Consider the following 18,286-nt stretch of genomic DNA (forward strand, 5'->3'; position numbering starts at 1 on the left):
AGATTAGCGGGGCGGAGCCAAGCATGTCTCCTCAAGGACACGGGTCCCATCATCGACTTGGAATGGCAGTCAACTTGGTGTCGCGCTGTCGACACTTGTTGCCTGGCTATGGCTGAAGCTTCACTTTGGAAGACTCGTGCCCGCTCTTTTTTGTCCTCTGGGAGATGTTCACCTAGTGATCCTATTTTCTCCCAGAGGAAGAGCTGGTATCGTGCCATGGTAGCCTCGTAGGCTGATGCCCAAAGAAGCAGAGGAGTAAATCCTCCGGCCCGTAAGGTCCAACTTTCTGCCCTCTCTGTCCACGGGTGCAGAATGTGTCTTCTGTGAGCGGCCTTGAGCCGACTCCCTACGATCGAATTAGGTTTGGGATGTTGGACCAGAAACTGTACATTTTCTTGTTAGACTCGATAGAGGGTCTCTAGCCTTTACGATGTGGCTTGAGACATAGCCGGTGTTTTCCAGAATAATTGAGCCATTTGCTTTAAAGCATGTGGTGTTGGATCACCAGTCCTAATGCCTGAGCCATTCTAAGCATATGGTCAGAAGATCTGACCATATCGTCGGAAGGGGAAGAAGGGTCGTTGTCATGAACCTCATCTTATGGTGAAGGCATCGATGGAGTAGCCGACAACCCCAATTCAGAATCCGATGAATAATTTTCTTCAGGCAAGGATACTGTAACCACCTGGAGGTATACATGCTCCGTCGGTATCGTGGTAACCGCGGCAGTCGATGCCGATGGCTGTGTACGGTGTCGAGGCGTCGACACCGTGGACATTGGTGGGCGGGCGGTGGAGGCAGCGGTAGATGACACATGCTCCGTCGGTATCGTGGTAACCGCGGCAGTCGATGCCGATGGCTGTGTACGGTGTCGAGGCGTCGACACCGTGGACATTGGTGGGCGGGCGGTGGAGGCAGCGGTAGATGACACACCCTCGATGTAAGCGAAGGGTGCGCATAATACTCTTCTTGAGGGTACTGGTGGTCACCCTGGAAGTGGGCGATATCGATCCCATTCCGAAGGCGGTAGAGGGATTAGTCCCTGAACCTCTCACGGCCTGCTAGGCTCTCGGAAAGAGGCCGCTGAAACCGAATCCCGCAACTCGCCCTCCGATAGACTGGGAGGGTGCGTCGGTACCGTAGCCATCGGTAGCGGCTGGAATCTCGATACCGAGGGAGGCCTCGGTATCGAAGCGGTCGGTATGGCAGGAGGAGTAGAGTGACTCCTAGCCGGTTCCGCCGCTCCATTTCCGAAGAAGATTTGGGAGTCCGGGCCTTTTTTGGAGATTTTCCTGGCCGCGGAACTCGCCAGTGACCGTCCAGGCGTTAGGGGTATCTGAGCCCTATTAGCCGCTCTGGAATATTCAGGCACCTCAGTGCAACGGTCATCAACGGACTTACTGGCTGCCGTTTTGTCGATCGTCGAAGATTTGGGAGCCCGGGCCTTTTTTGGAGATTTTCCTGGCCGCGGAACTCGCCAGTGACCGTCCAGGCGTTAGGGGTATCTGAGCCCTATTAGCCGCTCTGGAATATTCAGGCACCTCAGTGCAACGGTCATCAACGGACTTACTGGCTGCCGTTTTGTCCATCATCGAAGATTTGGGAGTCCGGGCCCTTTTGGAGATTTTCCTGGCCGCGGAACTCACCAGTGACCGTCCAGGCGTTAGGGGTATCTGAGCCCTATTAGCCGCTCTGGAATTCTCAGGCACCTCAGTGCAACGGTCATCAACGGTCTTACTGGCTGCCGTTTTGTCGGTAACGGACTTACTTGCTGCCGTTTTGTCGGTAACGGACTTACTGACTGCCGTTTTATCCATAGTAGGAGCCTCCGTGGCTCTAAGAGCTTTTTCCCCCCAAGATGGAGGGAAGTCGTCAGCTCTGCTTTTCCTCGTTTGTTTTGTAAACGACATGCAATGATGGCAGGCCTCAACGATATGGCCTTAGCACAAACAAAGGACACAGAGGGAGTGTCCGTCAATAGGTGGAAGCTTGGCCCCACACTTCACACACTTCGTAAACGGGGCTTCAACTGCCATACAGGCCTCACGCGACCGAAGTCGCTGAGGAAAACTATCTACAATAATTTTTTATTTTTTTTAATATAAGAAAAGTAGTAAGAAGAGTCTTAGAAAAAGATCGAAAAACGAAGAAGATCATAAAAGAGAAAATAAAGTTAATAAGAAAAACGCTAGAGGTTCGGTTAAACAGGTCTGTGCACAATGGCGGACGACGAAGAACTGAGGTAAGGGCGGGAACCCCATGGACATGCACGGTAGCGTGGGGGAGGGGTTCCCGCCAAAAACGTTCCACTCAGCTATAGAAGGTTCCGGTCTGGTCTCTGCGCAGGCGCAAAGCCCATATGTGTGATGCATAGAGACCACGAAGAAGAACTGCTATGTAGAATCAAGGCAAGAATGATTAAAAAGCTTTTGATAGTGCTTCCAGTTGGGAAGACATATACGAACTCCAAATGAGTTAATTTTAAAGAGAGCTACTCGCCCAGAAACATTGACTTGGATTTTAAGAGAAGTTAATTTAAGGAAACGTGTGGAAATAAAGTTTCCTGTTGCCCCCCCAATAGCCACCTGCCCCCTTCAAAAAACTCTTCTATGGAAGGTGTGGGCCCCTCCTGAATAATATGGAGTAGGATATGGGGGCAGCTAGATGATGGGGAATACTACAGGGCTCAGTCCTGGGCCCAGGGCTCTTCAACATTTTATTAATGATTTGGACGAGGAGGTGCAGGGAACACTTATCAAATTTGCAGATGACACAAAATTGGGTGGGATAGCTAATACCCTGGAAGACAGAAACAAACTTCAAAGTAATCTTGATAGGCTGGAGTGCTGGCTGAAAACAACAGAATGAAATTTAATAGGGATAATTCCCAAGTTCTACATCTAGGAAAAAGAAACCAAATGCACAGTTACAAGATGGGGGATACTTGGCTCAGCAATCCTACAAACGAGAAGGATCTTGGAATTATTGTAGATCACAAGCTGAATATGAGCCAACAGTGTGATGTGGCTGCAAAAAAAACAAATGCTATTTTGGGCTGCATTAATAGAAGTATAGCTTCTAAATTGCGTGAGGTACTGGTTCCCCTCTATTTGGCCCTGGTTATGCCTCGTCTTGAGGATTGCATCCAGTTCTGGGCACCACACTTCAAGAAGGATGCAGACAAGCTGGAGCGTGTTCAGAGGAGGGCAATGAGGATGATCCAGGGTCTGGAAACAAAACCCTATGAAGAGAGACTGAAAGAACTGGGCATGTTTAGCCTAGAGAAGATAAGTTTGAAGGGTAACATGATAGCACTCTTCAAATACTTAAAAGGTCATCACACACAGGAGGGCCAGGATCTCTTCTCGATCCTCCCAGAGTGCATGACACAGAGACTAATGGGCTCAAGTTACAGGAAGCCAGATTCCAGTTGGACTTCAGAAAAAGCTTCCTGACAGTTAGAGCAGTACGACAATGGAACCAGTTACCTAGGGAGGTTGTGGGGTCTTCCACCCTAGAGGCCTTCAAGAGGCAGCTAGACAATCATCTGTTAGGTATGCTTTAAGGTGGATTCTTGCATTGAGCAGAGGCTTGGGCTCCATGGTCTTATGGGCTCCTTCCAACTCTACTATTCTGTGATACCCCTCCCCAGCAGTTCCCTTTGCTCCATACCACATTGTTCAGCAGGGTCATGACCCAGGAAGGCTCTTCTGGGGGTGCAGGCGGTGGGGAAGACATGGGAAATGTTCGTTACGCAAACTTCCTTAAATGAACTCATCTTAGGAATGAAGTCATCATCTTGCATCAGAATTTATCAGAAGCTAATGTCCTTTCTCCAAAAACCATTGCAGCACTATGACCTGGAGTCAGCAATGGCCTGGATTTTATGGGCAACCTTATTGTGACCTGTGATGAGTAATGACATTGTGAGTGTTTCCTTATTATGACCAAAGCAAAATGCTGGCTGACCTTATACAGCTAGAGAATGACTGCAGGCTGGCCACTTACGCATGGCCAGAAAAGAGAGAAAAAGCATCACTAAGAAAGGGGATACCAATTTGCATAACATTTGTATGTATACGCGCAAACTTAGAAATAGTAGCTATAATTTAAATTGAAATACAGTGTATCTCCCCATAGTTGAAAAGACTAAGAAGGTGACTGGGCTTGTTCAGTTTGCTTTCCAGACACAGCTGATGGGCAATTTCAAGGCTCCTGTTCTCCCTTCCATATAGTTCTTTCAATCAGTCTTGGACTGGACACCTCTTCAAGTAGAAGACACCTTCAAATAGAGGACTGTCCTCTGTAAAGTAGGACACCTTGCCATCCTAGCTTGTTGGTTGCCTCGACCTAAATGGGTCACAACCAAAAATGAAAGCAGAGAAATTCAACATTGACTTCAGAACTTTGGGGGCTGAGGGAAGCTGTGTTCAAACCATCCCTTCGCTAGGATGGCCCTGCTATAAAACTTATTGCTGGCCAGGAAAATTAAGTCTTTGTAATATCCAATGCAGTTTTCTAAAGGATGAGATCTGCATTTGGTTTTTGAACCAGTGGAATAGAAGCAGAAGCTTGGTAGAAAAAAGCAAAGAAGAAAGCATAACCCTTGTGTTCTGACTTTGCGGTGCTCAGAGGCCTGCACAAATTATACCTTGGTGCTGGCTTGAATGCTGAAACAATTCCAGAGTTTTACAGACACATACATGAGTGTGGTGCTCTCCCTCCCCTCTGAGGAAAATTGATCCTGTAGTCTACCTTGAACTTTTCACCTCTCGATGAAGAGGGAACAAAACAGAAGTGAAAACCACAGATGAGCGAATCAAAGTTTAGGTGAGGTGCGCAGATAGTTCTGGCAGCCAAGACCCTGACAGCACTAAATGTGTCTTCTGCACCGCATAGAGTTATTTGCTTTTGAGTTGTTCACACACAAGACATCGTCCTCTTGTATTGCTTGCAGATTTGGAAATCTTCCACGTTCGTCACTTTAAATGAAGACCAGGCAGCACTATGTTTGTGTAAGTATAAAGTCCACAAAGCAATGTGTGGTTCCAAAAGCTGTTCTGGGACTTGAATATTCAAAGGTTAGAGACAGGATATGATGAAGAAATGATTAAACAAAAGCGAGGAGATCTGCAGCCAATTTCCATAGAAGAGGACCATGATTCAGCTGGTGCATCCAGGGCCCTGGCTTTTATGTATACCAGATGCACAGAAGTTCTCCTCAATTTCCAGTTATTAATGCCCTGTAGTAATCTCGTGCCATGGAGACTGGAACCTTTCTGGCACATGGGTGATTTAGGAGCTCTCTGTCCTCTGACGGAAAGACACAAAGACAAAGGATCTGCGTGCGCCCCTAAGCTGTGTGGTAAACATTTTGGAAGGAGCGCTTCTAGTTATTTAAACATTGAGGTTTATTACATGGGAAAAAGAAAAAAAGGCAGTACCAGTAACAACCTCTTTTAAATAGTTTAACAATCAAACAAACAAAAATCCTCTACCCCTGAGCAGGCCTGATAGAAGCTAAGGAGAGATGGGGTCAATAACACGCTTTACATTTGGAAAAAACACAAATAAATCACACTTTAAAAAATTAGATTCTGAGCCCATACAGAAGTTCAGCTACCCTGGGATAAATTTTCATACCCTGGGACTACTACAATGTCTATATTATTTGCTATTTTTTGTTTTGATGTTTTTATCCTTCCTGTTCTCCAAGAAGCTCAAGGCGGTATACATGGTTCATCCTCTTCCTTATATCCTTACAACCACTCTGAGAGGTAGATTAAGCTGAGAGATAGTGACTGCTCCAAGGTCACTAAATTAACTTCATGGCTGAGTGTAGATTTGAACTTGGGCCTCTCCAGGCTTGGTCTGACACTCTAAGCACAACACCAGTCTGGCTTTTTGTATTATCTGTATCAGCCTACCTAATAGTATGATTTTTAAAATTATTATTAAAAACACATATAAGGCACAGATACATGATAAAACGTATAGCAGAAGGGTCATCCATATGCAGCATTACTAGTCTCTGGAGTATTACTTACATGGTTTGCGGACACTAGATTTGTGAGGTTGTCAGTTTGTAATGTGATAGCGCTGAGCTATTAAGATGAAATTTGGTGCACATATTTTGGGCACAATTCTGTTTTAGGTTTTCAGGTGGGGAAGGAAAGGTACAAAGTAAATTGTAATGCAAGATCAGGCTTTTAATTGTGGAATAATGGAATTTAATTTGGTACACACATTCAGAGCACAATTCTATGTTTCAATAAAAAGCAGGTTGACCCAACACCCATTTTAAAGGGGAGGAGAAAATGCAATATATAAATGCAATTTTCTTCTGAACATCAAAGCAGTAGAATGAAACTTGAAAACATACATTCATGACAATGGGTTTCACTTCAAGGACCAACACCATTTTCAAAGCAAACAAGAAAGCTAGAATACACAAAGCAATTAAATATTGACACTGAAAATGGAGTCATTGGAATGAGATGTCAGTACAACATTCTGCAGTTCTAAGTCAGTCTAAGGAGAAAAGGAGTAATGTGGAAGAACACACTGGCCCCATTCAGAAGGCACCTTAAACCACGGCTTTAACCACGGTGGTTAAGCCAGAAAGCCAGGCTGTGTTCAGAAGACACCTTAAACCATGGCTTTAACCATGGTGAATAAGGCTTTCTGGCTTAACCACCATTGTTAAAGCTGTGGTTTAAGGTGTCTTCTGGATGGGGCCAATGTGACATATGACATTAACGCTAAGGCAGTAGAATGAGAGTTTGTGTGCATGTTTAGGACAATGTACTATGTTTCAAGTTGGCATCTCAACTTGACTCCCAGACCCATTATCAAGAGGGTCACAGGCAAGTGAGGCTTTTCAAACATTGTGCTTTGCTGGTGTAAAACAGTGTCATTCTATTACTTTCTGCCTATTCCATCTGTTAGGTTACAACAGCCTTTGGCATGCACTGAGCCATGTCCATCAGTTTTTTTCATCCTTTGCTTAACTAACACGTGGGTTCGCTTAATGTCTCTGCCAGTGCAGTGCCCCAGACACGAAGAGAACTGTTAATGCAGCTCCATTGATAAACTCTTTAAAAGGCCCATGCTTTCATTGCCAAATTGCTTCAGTTCATGAAATCAAAAGTATGTGGGACTTCAGCTTAGTTGGACCACGAGGAACTCAAGAAATATAATTTCTAAAAATCGTTGACATTGGATTTATTTCCAAGGACTATTGTAGACTCACTTTGAAATTTCAGCAATAGAACATTGATAGGTACACTCCCTGCAACGTAGCAATGATTTGCATTTATGAGACTCTTGATATTCACATAGACTGCCCCTGCCTTCAAGAGCTTCCCATTTATTTCCACTACGGTGTGTATGTATATGGGGAGGGGAGACACGCAACCGCGCCTATTAATGTCTGTGGGAAAGATTGTCTTGAAAGTCCTGCCTCTGTGGGAAATAAGAACAAGGGTTCTCCAAGAGTTTCTCCAGTACTGTAAAATGTTCTCCCTCCTCCCACAAAGGAGAATGTAAATGCTCATCTATCTTGGAATTTCAAAATCCTACTACATAGCATTTTAATAGCATTCACGGGACATTCTAAAGGTCCTTCTAATACATTGGATCAGAGAAAGAGACTCTTTTGATCCAACCCATTATCTCAACATTCCTGACAACGCTCCTGCAAGGTAGGCTAGCGTTATCACCCTACATTCCAGATCTGGGGGTGGGGGGGAAGCAAATGACATTTATTTCAGTTCAGCAGCTTCTAACACACTTCTGTCCTTAGCTATAGCTGAAATTCTTTTCTGCTTGTTCTTCTCTTCTCATCCTGCGTGGGCCATTCTTTGGTACATTTCCTATGAAGTTTCTCTTTTGGTTTTCATATTGTCTGTAGTACTTTTGGGGCTGCAGTCTCCACTCTTTTATTATAGTTCTTCCTTTGTGGTGATACAACTCAAAACTGTGATTCTTCTGATAGCTTTTTAGGAAGTTCCTGGACAGTTCCTTTCCCCAACGCATTTGCTTTTCACAGAACATTATCTGTTAACTGCTGAAATCCACCCGTTTCATATGAATTTCTTTGATCTTGTACTCTCAGCTCATTCCTTTCCAGAATTTAAATGTTGCTGATGTCCACAGTTTCATCCATTTCTAAAACTGCCGCAAAAAGCAATTTGCTGTCCGTAAAAGTGAGCATAGATAGGGTTAAGTCATAACTCTTTATGTATGCTACTTTAAATGGTTTTTAATCCTAAATTATAATAAACCTTTAAGGATTTTATTTTTTGGTAAACATTTCAGGCTAGTAGCTCTAATATACAAGATTGTCTGCAGTAGGAGACAAATTTGTTAAAGTTCTACCAAGCAGGATCTAGGGATCACTTTTTTCAACATATTCATAGTTTTCTCTGAAAGAACTTTATTTTATAAGTTAACCCTCCAACTCTCACTTAAGGATGAGGATCGCGAACATCTTTTTCTACAATAGAGCTCTTGCTCAGCTTTAAAATATATTTGTTCTCTTGATGTTTTATTAATCTGTGGGCCTATTAGGATTCTTAAAACCTAAATTATTATACAGAAAGATCTCCAAAGTTTCAGGAACTTAGCTTAAAAACTATCAAATAGTTGTACAACACGCTTTTTGCAGAGGAAGAACTTAATCAGCAAGAGAGGTGAGAGCATCTGAATCCAGGATGTCTTGTGCCCAATTCCTAAAATAGCCCAGATAATCTAGATTAATTGCTTACAAATAGACTGGGTGAGAGACCAGAGTGTGACTCCCATGCAGCAATTGGGACGTTCAGATTAAGAACTCCAAGCTGGAAAGACAGAAGTGTTCGCTCTCAAATGATATATTTATGTATTATAGAGTGTAATAACTTTACTGGAGCTAGTACTCACATTATAATAATGCAATTACTTGAAATAATATTATGATCTCAAGGCCAAATCTGCATTGCCGTAGGAGTCCTTTTGTCTTGGTAAAACCTTACAGTGCGTAGGAATACATGAAGGGACCAAGTGGGTAGGGTCAATGTTGTGGCTGGGAAGTAAAACGAAACCATGCAATCAACCCAGACCATGCGATTCCCATATTAAAACATCACCGAAGTACACCAACAGGAAATGGTTCCCATAGCATTGTGGTTATGTGTAAACAGGCCTTTAAAAGGGAAATGTTTTTATTGAGTTTGAATAAAAAGCAAGTTGGTATGGCTACTGAACCTCTCAGCATCCCATAACAGTGAGAGGAGATTTGGGACACACAAGGAGAGGATCAATTACAGCTGTAGAAAAAAAAGCCCAGTGGTGGTGGTAAGACAGCTGCATAAGTGGATATGGTTCCCAATTTGTTTTGAGGAAACTAAAAAGGGGGAAATCTGCTCTCAATAAAAACTGCTTGGGGAAAGCATTCGCTTAAGTGTGCCACAGCAAAAGTTGTCCTGAGGTAACATTTCTCCTAGATTTCCTTGAAATACACGGGCAACTGTATCTACCTGCGCAGTTCTCTTTTTTTGTCTTTGGGAGGAGAGTTAGGCATTTGCTGTTCCACTGAGAGGCCTACTCAATGCCAGACTTATTTCTGCAAGCCTCCCCATTTTCTGTGCAAGGGAGTGGATGTATTGTTTCACCTCATCCAGGCTTGATTGGTCCACACAGAGAGGCAGCTTTAATTGATATTTGTTCTCTGCTGGTCCACACAGCGAAGGAATATTTGCAGGAGCAGTGCAAAGGGCAGCGTGGTCTGCAAAGTTGCCTTTCTATTTTGATGGCGGAGCTGCTCAGGGGCAAAAAGTAACTACCTACCCCATCTTGCTTCCGCAATCAGTTCTCCACTTCATAATTGGCAGTACTTGGCCTTTTGCCAACAATCAAATAAGAGATAACCTACACATTCAAAAAGAGCATGCAGTATAACCTTCTTGGAACTGCACTATTTCATAATGCCAGAGCATCAGGCCTGGCTCCTTCCCTGAATATCCAGTTTTCATCAGAAAAGCCCTTTGACTTGTGGAGATAGGAGGAAACCACGCAAGCATCATTCTAGCCCAATCTGGTGCCCATAGTTCAGATTGGGCTATAGGCCAGATGTTTGGGCCTGTAACTCCGTTTTCCTGATCAATGGCCATGTTTGACCAGGCCTGATGGGATTTGAAGCTTAAAACAACTGGAGAGCTCTAGGTTGGGGAAGGCTGTTCTAGCCAATTGCCCAATAAGAAATAAACTAGCTGATTATTGGGAGCACAGGGACTTTTATTTTAACTTGATTAAAATGTATTTAATTTATTAAATAATTTCTTTAAATGTTACTTTATAGTAAGGCATTTGTATTTAGGTTTTTGTTTTGTTGTGGCAACTTATAATGTCTACCTTAGGGTATCCTTAGACTCCCTCTGCAGTACAAATTTCAGGCTATGGCGCTGGTAGTGAACATATTTGGATTTTTCCTCTTTTCAAAAACTAAAACTAGTGCCCGGATGACACTAGTTTGAATTCTTCTCCCTGATAGGCCAGCGTTTCATAGGAAGGGATTTCCTGAGAAGGGGGATAGTCAGCAGTCAAGCATGTGAACCCTCAACCTATGTTTTGAAGTACTACAGTTTCAGAAGGGTGTTACCTCTCCTCCCCACGGTAAAGAAAAATAGGTGAGATGACTACAAGACATGCCCTCCATTTCAGAAGCATTGTCAGCCCTCTACAGCCCAGTGCTGTTCTTATACTCAGTTTAGGCCAGTCTTCTCAAAGCCTAACCTAACACCATAATGATGTTATCAGCATCTTTTTTCCCTGCCTTTGGGATGATCATTCCAGTTGAAGAAAACACGAAATTGTCTCAAGAAAAGGCCTACATAAAGGACAACAGACTATATTTAATAGGCAGTGTAACAAGAGGGTTATATAAATTTATTCTTTCATGTAACATTTGATTAGTTAGGAAAATTCCCATTTTTAAATGTTTAATTCCATCTTTCATTTATTTATTTATTTAAAAAAATCACTAAAAAGGAACCCTTCCCTCCCAAAATACAATCTGTATCTGCTCTATATTTACAGATAACTGGTCGCTATAAAGGCACAAAATGTAAAACTAACGTTTCAATATTTTTTGTGCATAATACAATACTGACAATACTGACTATTGCATTGCCATATTCCCTTTTGTGTCATCAAAAGGAGTGAGAAAGTTGTTTTTCCAGTGTGGAGTTTGTGGGTTCGTGTTTGTGTATGTGCAAGCCCTATCTTATATCTGGGAAATTCTTCACTTCAGCATAGACCACAGTAGCTTAATTGCATCTTCCAGGTATAATACTGTCATTAACACATGGCATTTTCAGTACACACTGAACAAAAAATCAATCTGCATAGTTCTGTAGGAGAAGAGATCTAATGGGCAGGAGACGCAATGTAAACCTAAAGACTGCAGGTGCTCATCCTCATCTCTGTAACAGATTACACCAAGTAAGTTTTAAATTTTGGTAAAATGGACCTGATCTGCTAACACAAGTGCTTAATTTTAGCCACATAAAGAAACTCATACCAAAGGGGAGTATTTGTGATAAAAAGTTAGTGATTTGTAGTATCAGGACCTGTATTTTGTTGTAGGAACAGAAGTAACTGCTGTGTTTCAAGACAGGGATATTTGGTTTCCAGAATAATATATGCCTTAACACAGAGAAAAAGTCCACTATAGTCCTATATGCACTAATCTGGCTTTTTCACACTGGAGAAAGATCAGCAGCTATTTCAGTAGCAGTGGAAGGTTGTTTAGCTATAAAGCCATCATTGGATATGGTTAAAACTAATGCTGATATGTGACAGGTTACTATTGCCTATGCTCTCACCTTTTAAAAATTCCCTGTGTGTATGTGAGTGTTTTTCTTCACCATAGAAAAGAATTATCCACAGAAAGTGTCAAAACGATTTCTCACCCCAATTTTGCATATATAAAAAAACAACTATGGTAATTGGTTAAGTCTAATGCCTTCGTTATGAGTGGTTTACATCCACCTTAAAGGGTCTGTACATTGTACATAAATAAGAAATTACAGTACAAGTAATTCACAATATTTGCTATGGGAATGTTTTTTCTCTTTCAATAAATTCGTGTTTGGAAACATATTGCATCACAGAGAGGCACTTCGTGCTATCCTTCACTTCATAAATTTGTATGTAGCCATTTGCAAAAAAAACAACAGAAATAGTATAACCAGATTTCTTGGGCTTTCACAGTATAAGAACACAACTGTTAGTTCGATCCATGCACAACACGGACTCTTTCTGGTGATAGTCAATACAGATTTTTGGAAACAGCTCATCTCAAATTGTCCATAGCTGACAATCACAAACTTATAGCAACCAAGAAAACAGATGCCATTGCAGCTATTTGATTTATGTTGCTCTATTGTTCAATGAAGAGTCATGTAAGAAATATTCTTCTTGAAATGAATGCAACAGTGCTGTCTTGTCAAACGAAATCAATGCTCTGTTTAAACAAAGCAATGGCCCAGAGCTCTGGTATGATGAATTGCCTTCCATTCTCTATCATAAACTTTTTAGTAGATCAGTTTAATTTCGTATGCACTGTAAGTGTATAGAATCTAAAAATAAGACGTTTGCTATAAATAAAGTGTCCTTTAGTGGCAGTTTTATAGTAAAATAGTCCTTTGCTTTGAGACAACCATTAAAATCAGTTTTAGCATTACAGGCAGCAGCTAAATAGGGTTAACTGATGGCAATAAGGTCCGTTTTGGTCTTTCATTGCAGCTTTTACAGTGTGCAAGCTTAATTGCAAGTATTTCATAGACTGCCTCCCAAAAGTGAAAAGAAGGTTGTCTAACACTAAGAGCCCTGATTATGGAAGACTTCTCAACAGTTTTTAAAGGAAGAAAATCATCAAAATTTGATTTGCTAGTACCGTTTATGCCAAGATTTCTTTTTATCTAATGTGGGAACACACCTGGCAAATGTTGATTAGTGCCAATACAATATTTTTTTCCATGGAAATTAGAGGAAAACAATAAAATTTCCACAGGACAAGCAATCAGAACACGTAAAGTGCAGAAAGACCTCAATTAATTATTAAGCAGTACCAGAAATACCTTCTTGATAAAAACCACATGCTTATGCCCCTCTGGCATCCCAGCCCTTCACTCTCCGTTCAAAGAAGTAAAAAATTCAGTGCATACAATATAGTTATTATAAGTAATAAAATACTAAACAAAGAACCCTATATTATTATTATTGCAAATTCTGTCCAATCTACATGAGTAAAACATAATCCACATTTGGTGTTTGGAAAGACAGACAAGTGTTCTCTCTCTCTCTCTCTCTTTTGGCACAAGTACTTGTGCAGAAAAGAAGGCTTTGGTCCTTGGTACCTAAACTCCCAAAGTGCAGAGGGTGGTGTGCAGTGATGGCTGTCCACAGGATTGCCATGTCCATTTGTGCAGCCAACTGTGAGAGCCTCAATTTACTGCTACCAGCGGCCGCTCACACTAGCAATGTCTGAATGATACTGACGTGGCAGCCGTCCACTAGCGCCGCCTTCCAGGAATGAGGCACGTACGTTGGCGGGGTCAAACAGTTTTCTCCTGTTTTTATTCAGTTCTGCATATGGGGTGGAAAAAGAAATGCTCTCGTTAATATTTTTTTTAAAGCCGTTAAACAGAACAGGCTTAATTATTGTGTTTAATAATAACAAACCCAGATTCATTTCACACACACACAAGGTGATGAAATGCAAATTAGATTCTTGTACGAGAGTAGGCAATTAGTGACATTTTCTTAAGGCCCTTCTACAGCAGCCTACATCAACCTAGTGCCCTTCAGTTGTGTTGGAACTTCAACTCCCATAATGCCCTGCCTGCATTGCCTATGATGGCTGGGAATTCTGGGAGTTGCAGCCCAACACAGCTGGAGAGCACCAGGTTGGGGAAGGCTGTTCTATAGTTTAAAACTTGCTGTTCTAGCTTGCTGCAGTTTTGAATTCAAAGAGGAATAAGGTGGTACTTTAAGAGGGATGCCTTCAACATTCTAGATGGGTGGAGTTCCTTTTTTAATTTCTTTTTTATTGATTTTCAATATTAAAACAATTTTACAAACAATTTTAACACAACTTCATGGGTAAATATACCAAACCATACATGATATAATACATTTTGTTATTATGTTCTTCAGCAAGAAATATACAGAAATATACAAAATAATAACAATTTTGAGCTCACACAGGTAAGTTCAATTTGCTATCAATATACTTTTGGCTGGAGTTTCTAAAGCAACATGTTCAGGTGAGAGCAATATTATATTTAAGACCTGGCAATTCCATGCATACCTCTCTTGTGAGATGCCACAGCTTTGGAATACCAATGAACTAACAGAAAGTTAATGTGTCTTAGGGCCTGTTCAGACAACATGCTAAGTCATGGTTAGGCTGCTAAACCATTTGCAGCAAATGGTTAGTAAGCATGTTTAAACTGTGGTTATGTACCCACCATGGTTAGGAATGGTTCACATAACAAGCTAAGCCACAATGTTTAGCTCAAAATACTTAGCATGTTGTCTGAACAGGGACTTAAGAGTGTTAGAGATGTAAAAGCAAGGGGTCACGCAGGGTGCAGAGCTAAGCTACTCCCCTACTAGTAAGGCAGAGCCAAATATGGTTTTGCTACTTCAACCAGTACTTTTTTGTACAGAGGAAGTTCAGTTCTTGCACCAGTGTTTTGGTGTGTGGTTTTTGCTTTGCAAACCTTCACTTTGTGGACTCAGCTATTCATCCGCTCTTGATAACACACACATCCCTGGCCCATTAGTCATCACAGGATTTTGAGAGGTGTTGTAGCATGGTGACTAAAAGTGATAGTCAGGAGGCTCTGGGTTCAAATCACACCTCAGCCAGAAACTCATTACTCCTACGACCCCATACCCATTTATCTGGGCATAAGCACCACGGAATGTATGGGACTGACTTTGAGTGGACATGCACAGGATTGCACTGTAGGTGGCCTTGGGCAAACATATACAACATGTTATTTCGGTTTGGGTTTTTGGGTGTAGCTGCTTTACTGGCTATTTTGTTTACCTGAGATTGCAAGCAGCATTTTTCTTCGTGCACCAAAAGTAGTAATTCCAAGCTCTTTCAGATCCTGATCTGTAAGAGTGAGGAACGTCTGAAGATCAATCTAGAAAAAGCACAAAACATATACCTTACTAATATAGAAATCTCACACTAACATTCAAAATGCATGCAACATGGGAGTGGTATAGTTAACATCACTGAAGAAACTGGAAGTTTTTAACATTCCAAACATGCATTTATTTATCAGAAGAGAAAATGGACCAAGAAATGTGCAATACAATCCTATACACATCTATTCAGAAGTAAGCCCCATTGAGTTCAATGGGACTTACTCTCAGATAATCCTGCATAGGTTTGCAGCCTTTGGTTTATGTATCTAATTAGAATAGCAAAGGGTACACTAATACCCTATTAGGTAGGAAAACAGATATAAAGGGGAGCCTAAATATGTACCTCTAGTTGCCAAGCACTGGTTACGTGGTCATGGTACAGTAACCATATGGGAGGAAGAGTTTGGATACGCCACTAGTGTCATGTGAGAAGTCAGAGGTGATGGGAACAGTACTACAAACAGGATTAATTCATTTTAATGCATGAATTAATGAAAGCACACTTAAGATTCTCAGGAAGCTGAATTCTGTACTCAACAGCACATTCTGTGCCTATTTTGCTGTCCTATGGAATCATTGCATACATAGAGTCAGTGTGGTGTAGTGGCTAAGGTGTTGGACTGGGAGTTGGGAGATCCGGGTTCTAGTCCCCACTCGGCCATGGAAAGCCACTGGGTGACTTTGGGCCAGTCACAGACTCTCAGTCCAGCCTACCTCACAGAATTGTTGTTGTGAGGATAAAATGGAGAGGAGGAGGAGGAGGAGGAGGAGGTATATCACCTTGGGTTCATTGGAGGGAAAAAGGCGGTATATAAATGTAATAATAATAATAATATTAATAATAAAGGCCTGATTCTGACTCTAGTCCAGCCTTCCCCAACCTGGTCCCATCCTCCCAGATGTATTGGACTAAATCTCCCATTACCCACAGCCACAGTCCAAGCTGGCTGCGGGTAATGGGAGTTGTATTCCAATACATCTGGAGAAGACTTGATTAGGGAAGGCTGTTTTAGTCTGTTGAGCTGGAATGCAGGCAGTAGGGCAATGCGGAAGAGGCGAAGGCCTGATTCTCTGCCACAGCCAAGGGCTCAGGCCCACCTGTATTCAAGTATGCTTATGAACAATGGAAATCTGTTTTGGGAATGTGAAGTTGCTTCTCTCAGCACAGTCCTTTGAAAACACTGAGGCCTGAAGCTGGCTACTCCTATATTCAAGGAATGAATATGTGTTCTTCACAGAATAGTCAATGAACGTACAGCAGATGGTAGCAATTGAGCAATTTAGTTTGGAAAGTAATCAAAATACTCTAGCAGGAACAACAACAAAAAAATGCCTTTTCCAGACACTGACCTCTTGTTGCTGGAATATGTCTGTGTATTTGCCCAAACCCAGTTTGCTGAACAGCTCAGGCAGGTCAGATCCCTTAAATAGACTGTTCAAGTTACAGCCATTGCTTCCTGTCAGCGAGGAGATGCAGTCCATGTAATTGCTGCTGCTGAGATAATGTTCGGCTGGAAGTTCAGAGAGGAAGTACCTTTGAGTTTCCAATCAGTTTGCATTTCACTTTAAAGAGAGGTCCACTGAACAACTTAAATTTCACACAAACCACCATGATGAGGTTTTAATTCCCCCATATCAAATTACCAGACCTTAACATTGACACTTTAATTGAAATATTATAAAAAGAATTAAAAGACTACTGATAGTAAGAGAGGAATTCCTGTTGTTATCAGAAATGAAGGGCTGCTGCTGCTGAAAATGTCAGCCCTAGGTCAAGTCTCCCACCTTTGTTTTTTGTACATCAACTTACTTCATATGTCATGGTGTGGTGGCGGGCATATGGAAGTACTCAACAGTGTGATATCAGGGCAAGAAGCTGAACCACGTGACTGCCATTTTCAGCAGCAGCCCAATGTGTCTAATATATAGCTTTCCCCTAGTATTTGAACATGTATGATTAAAGGTTGAAGTAATTAACCAATTTTGTTTCCCTAGGCTTAGAACAAACCTTTATTCAAGCCAACAGTACTGCATTAGAAAAGTCATGCTCAAAATGAGGGGGGTGCAAGAAATGTGTAGCAAATCATTACTTGATTTCTGTTTCCGTTTAGGGCTGCCAATGGATGAAACGAAGTCGTTGGGAGCTGTAGGACCAATGCCATTATGATCTCTCCAGTTATCAGAGTCGCTACCACTTCCTAGGTGTTCCCGGCTGTTGGACCGCGAGAGAGACATTGATGAGCCCTACCAGAAAAACAAGAAGGAATAAGTGTAACATGAAAACTGGGCAAAGTTTTTCCTTGACAACCCCACTTCGGATTGCAGGAAGTGGGCTGCATCTTTCAATATATCCCATGTTCTTTTAATGATGTCACAACCCTTTATAGAACTACATCAAAAGTTGAAGACGTGCAAAAACCAACACTGTGTTGTGATGCATGTATAAGTCTGGTAAATATGAATCAAGTTGGTTTGCTTAAAAATGTGGCCTGAACAAAATCCTACAGCATCCCTATCTGTACTCTGCCACATACGTACAGCAGATACTGCCTAGTTTGTTTATGCAATACATCTGGAATATGTTGAATATTGACTCCTTTTGATATTTCAAGATTAGCGTATCTAAAGCAGCACTACTAATTACCAAAAGAGTACCAGCCACCTTACATGGCTTTAATACTGTTTAGCACCCTTCTCTCCCCTGACAGGTGCTACTGCTTCTTGGCACAGCTCTTGTTTGTATTGGCTCTGGCCTCATTTGCTCTCCCTGCCATTTAATTCAACTTGCTACAATCAATCACCCACAATAATTTTGTCAATGATTCATCGCTAGTTAAGAAAATCATCTGGCTCGAGGGTCTGCGCGACAGAGGACAAAGAAACCCCCCCAGCAACAATAACAAGCTGCCCCCAGGGCTCCAAAACAAGACTGAAATAATGTTCATGAGTGTAAAAAAACTACTGAAAACAGGAGTTATTTTAGGCACTCAATAACTAGTGCCAAATGGACTTTTCCTCCCAACACAAATGGCAGCTTCAGCTTCCGGTCACCCCAATAACGATCTGCACGCTCAGTAGT

General features: G+C 41.9%; 1 protein-coding gene across 1 annotated transcript in view; it reads right to left on the reverse strand.

Annotated features, from left to right (window-relative positions):
• Window positions 1-10,695: 10,695 nt before the first annotated feature.
• Window positions 10,696-18,286, reverse strand: part of BICC1 (BicC family RNA binding protein 1) — a 137,351-nt gene continuing 129,760 nt past the window's right edge. Inside the window, exons 18-21 of the mRNA XM_063133101.1 lie at window positions 17,298-17,451; window positions 16,558-16,718; window positions 15,101-15,200; window positions 10,696-13,629 (exon numbers count right to left, since the gene is read on the reverse strand). Of these exons, the coding sequence (XP_062989171.1) occupies window positions 13,499-13,629; window positions 15,101-15,200; window positions 16,558-16,718; window positions 17,298-17,451 (546 nt within the window). The 3' untranslated portion in view covers window positions 10,696-13,498. The remainder of the gene's footprint in view (window positions 13,630-15,100; window positions 15,201-16,557; window positions 16,719-17,297; window positions 17,452-18,286) is intronic.

The sequence above is a fragment of the Elgaria multicarinata genome, chromosome 8 (genome assembly GCF_023053635.1).
Source record: "Elgaria multicarinata webbii isolate HBS135686 ecotype San Diego chromosome 8, rElgMul1.1.pri, whole genome shotgun sequence".
NCBI lineage: Eukaryota > Metazoa > Chordata > Lepidosauria > Squamata > Anguidae > Elgaria > Elgaria multicarinata.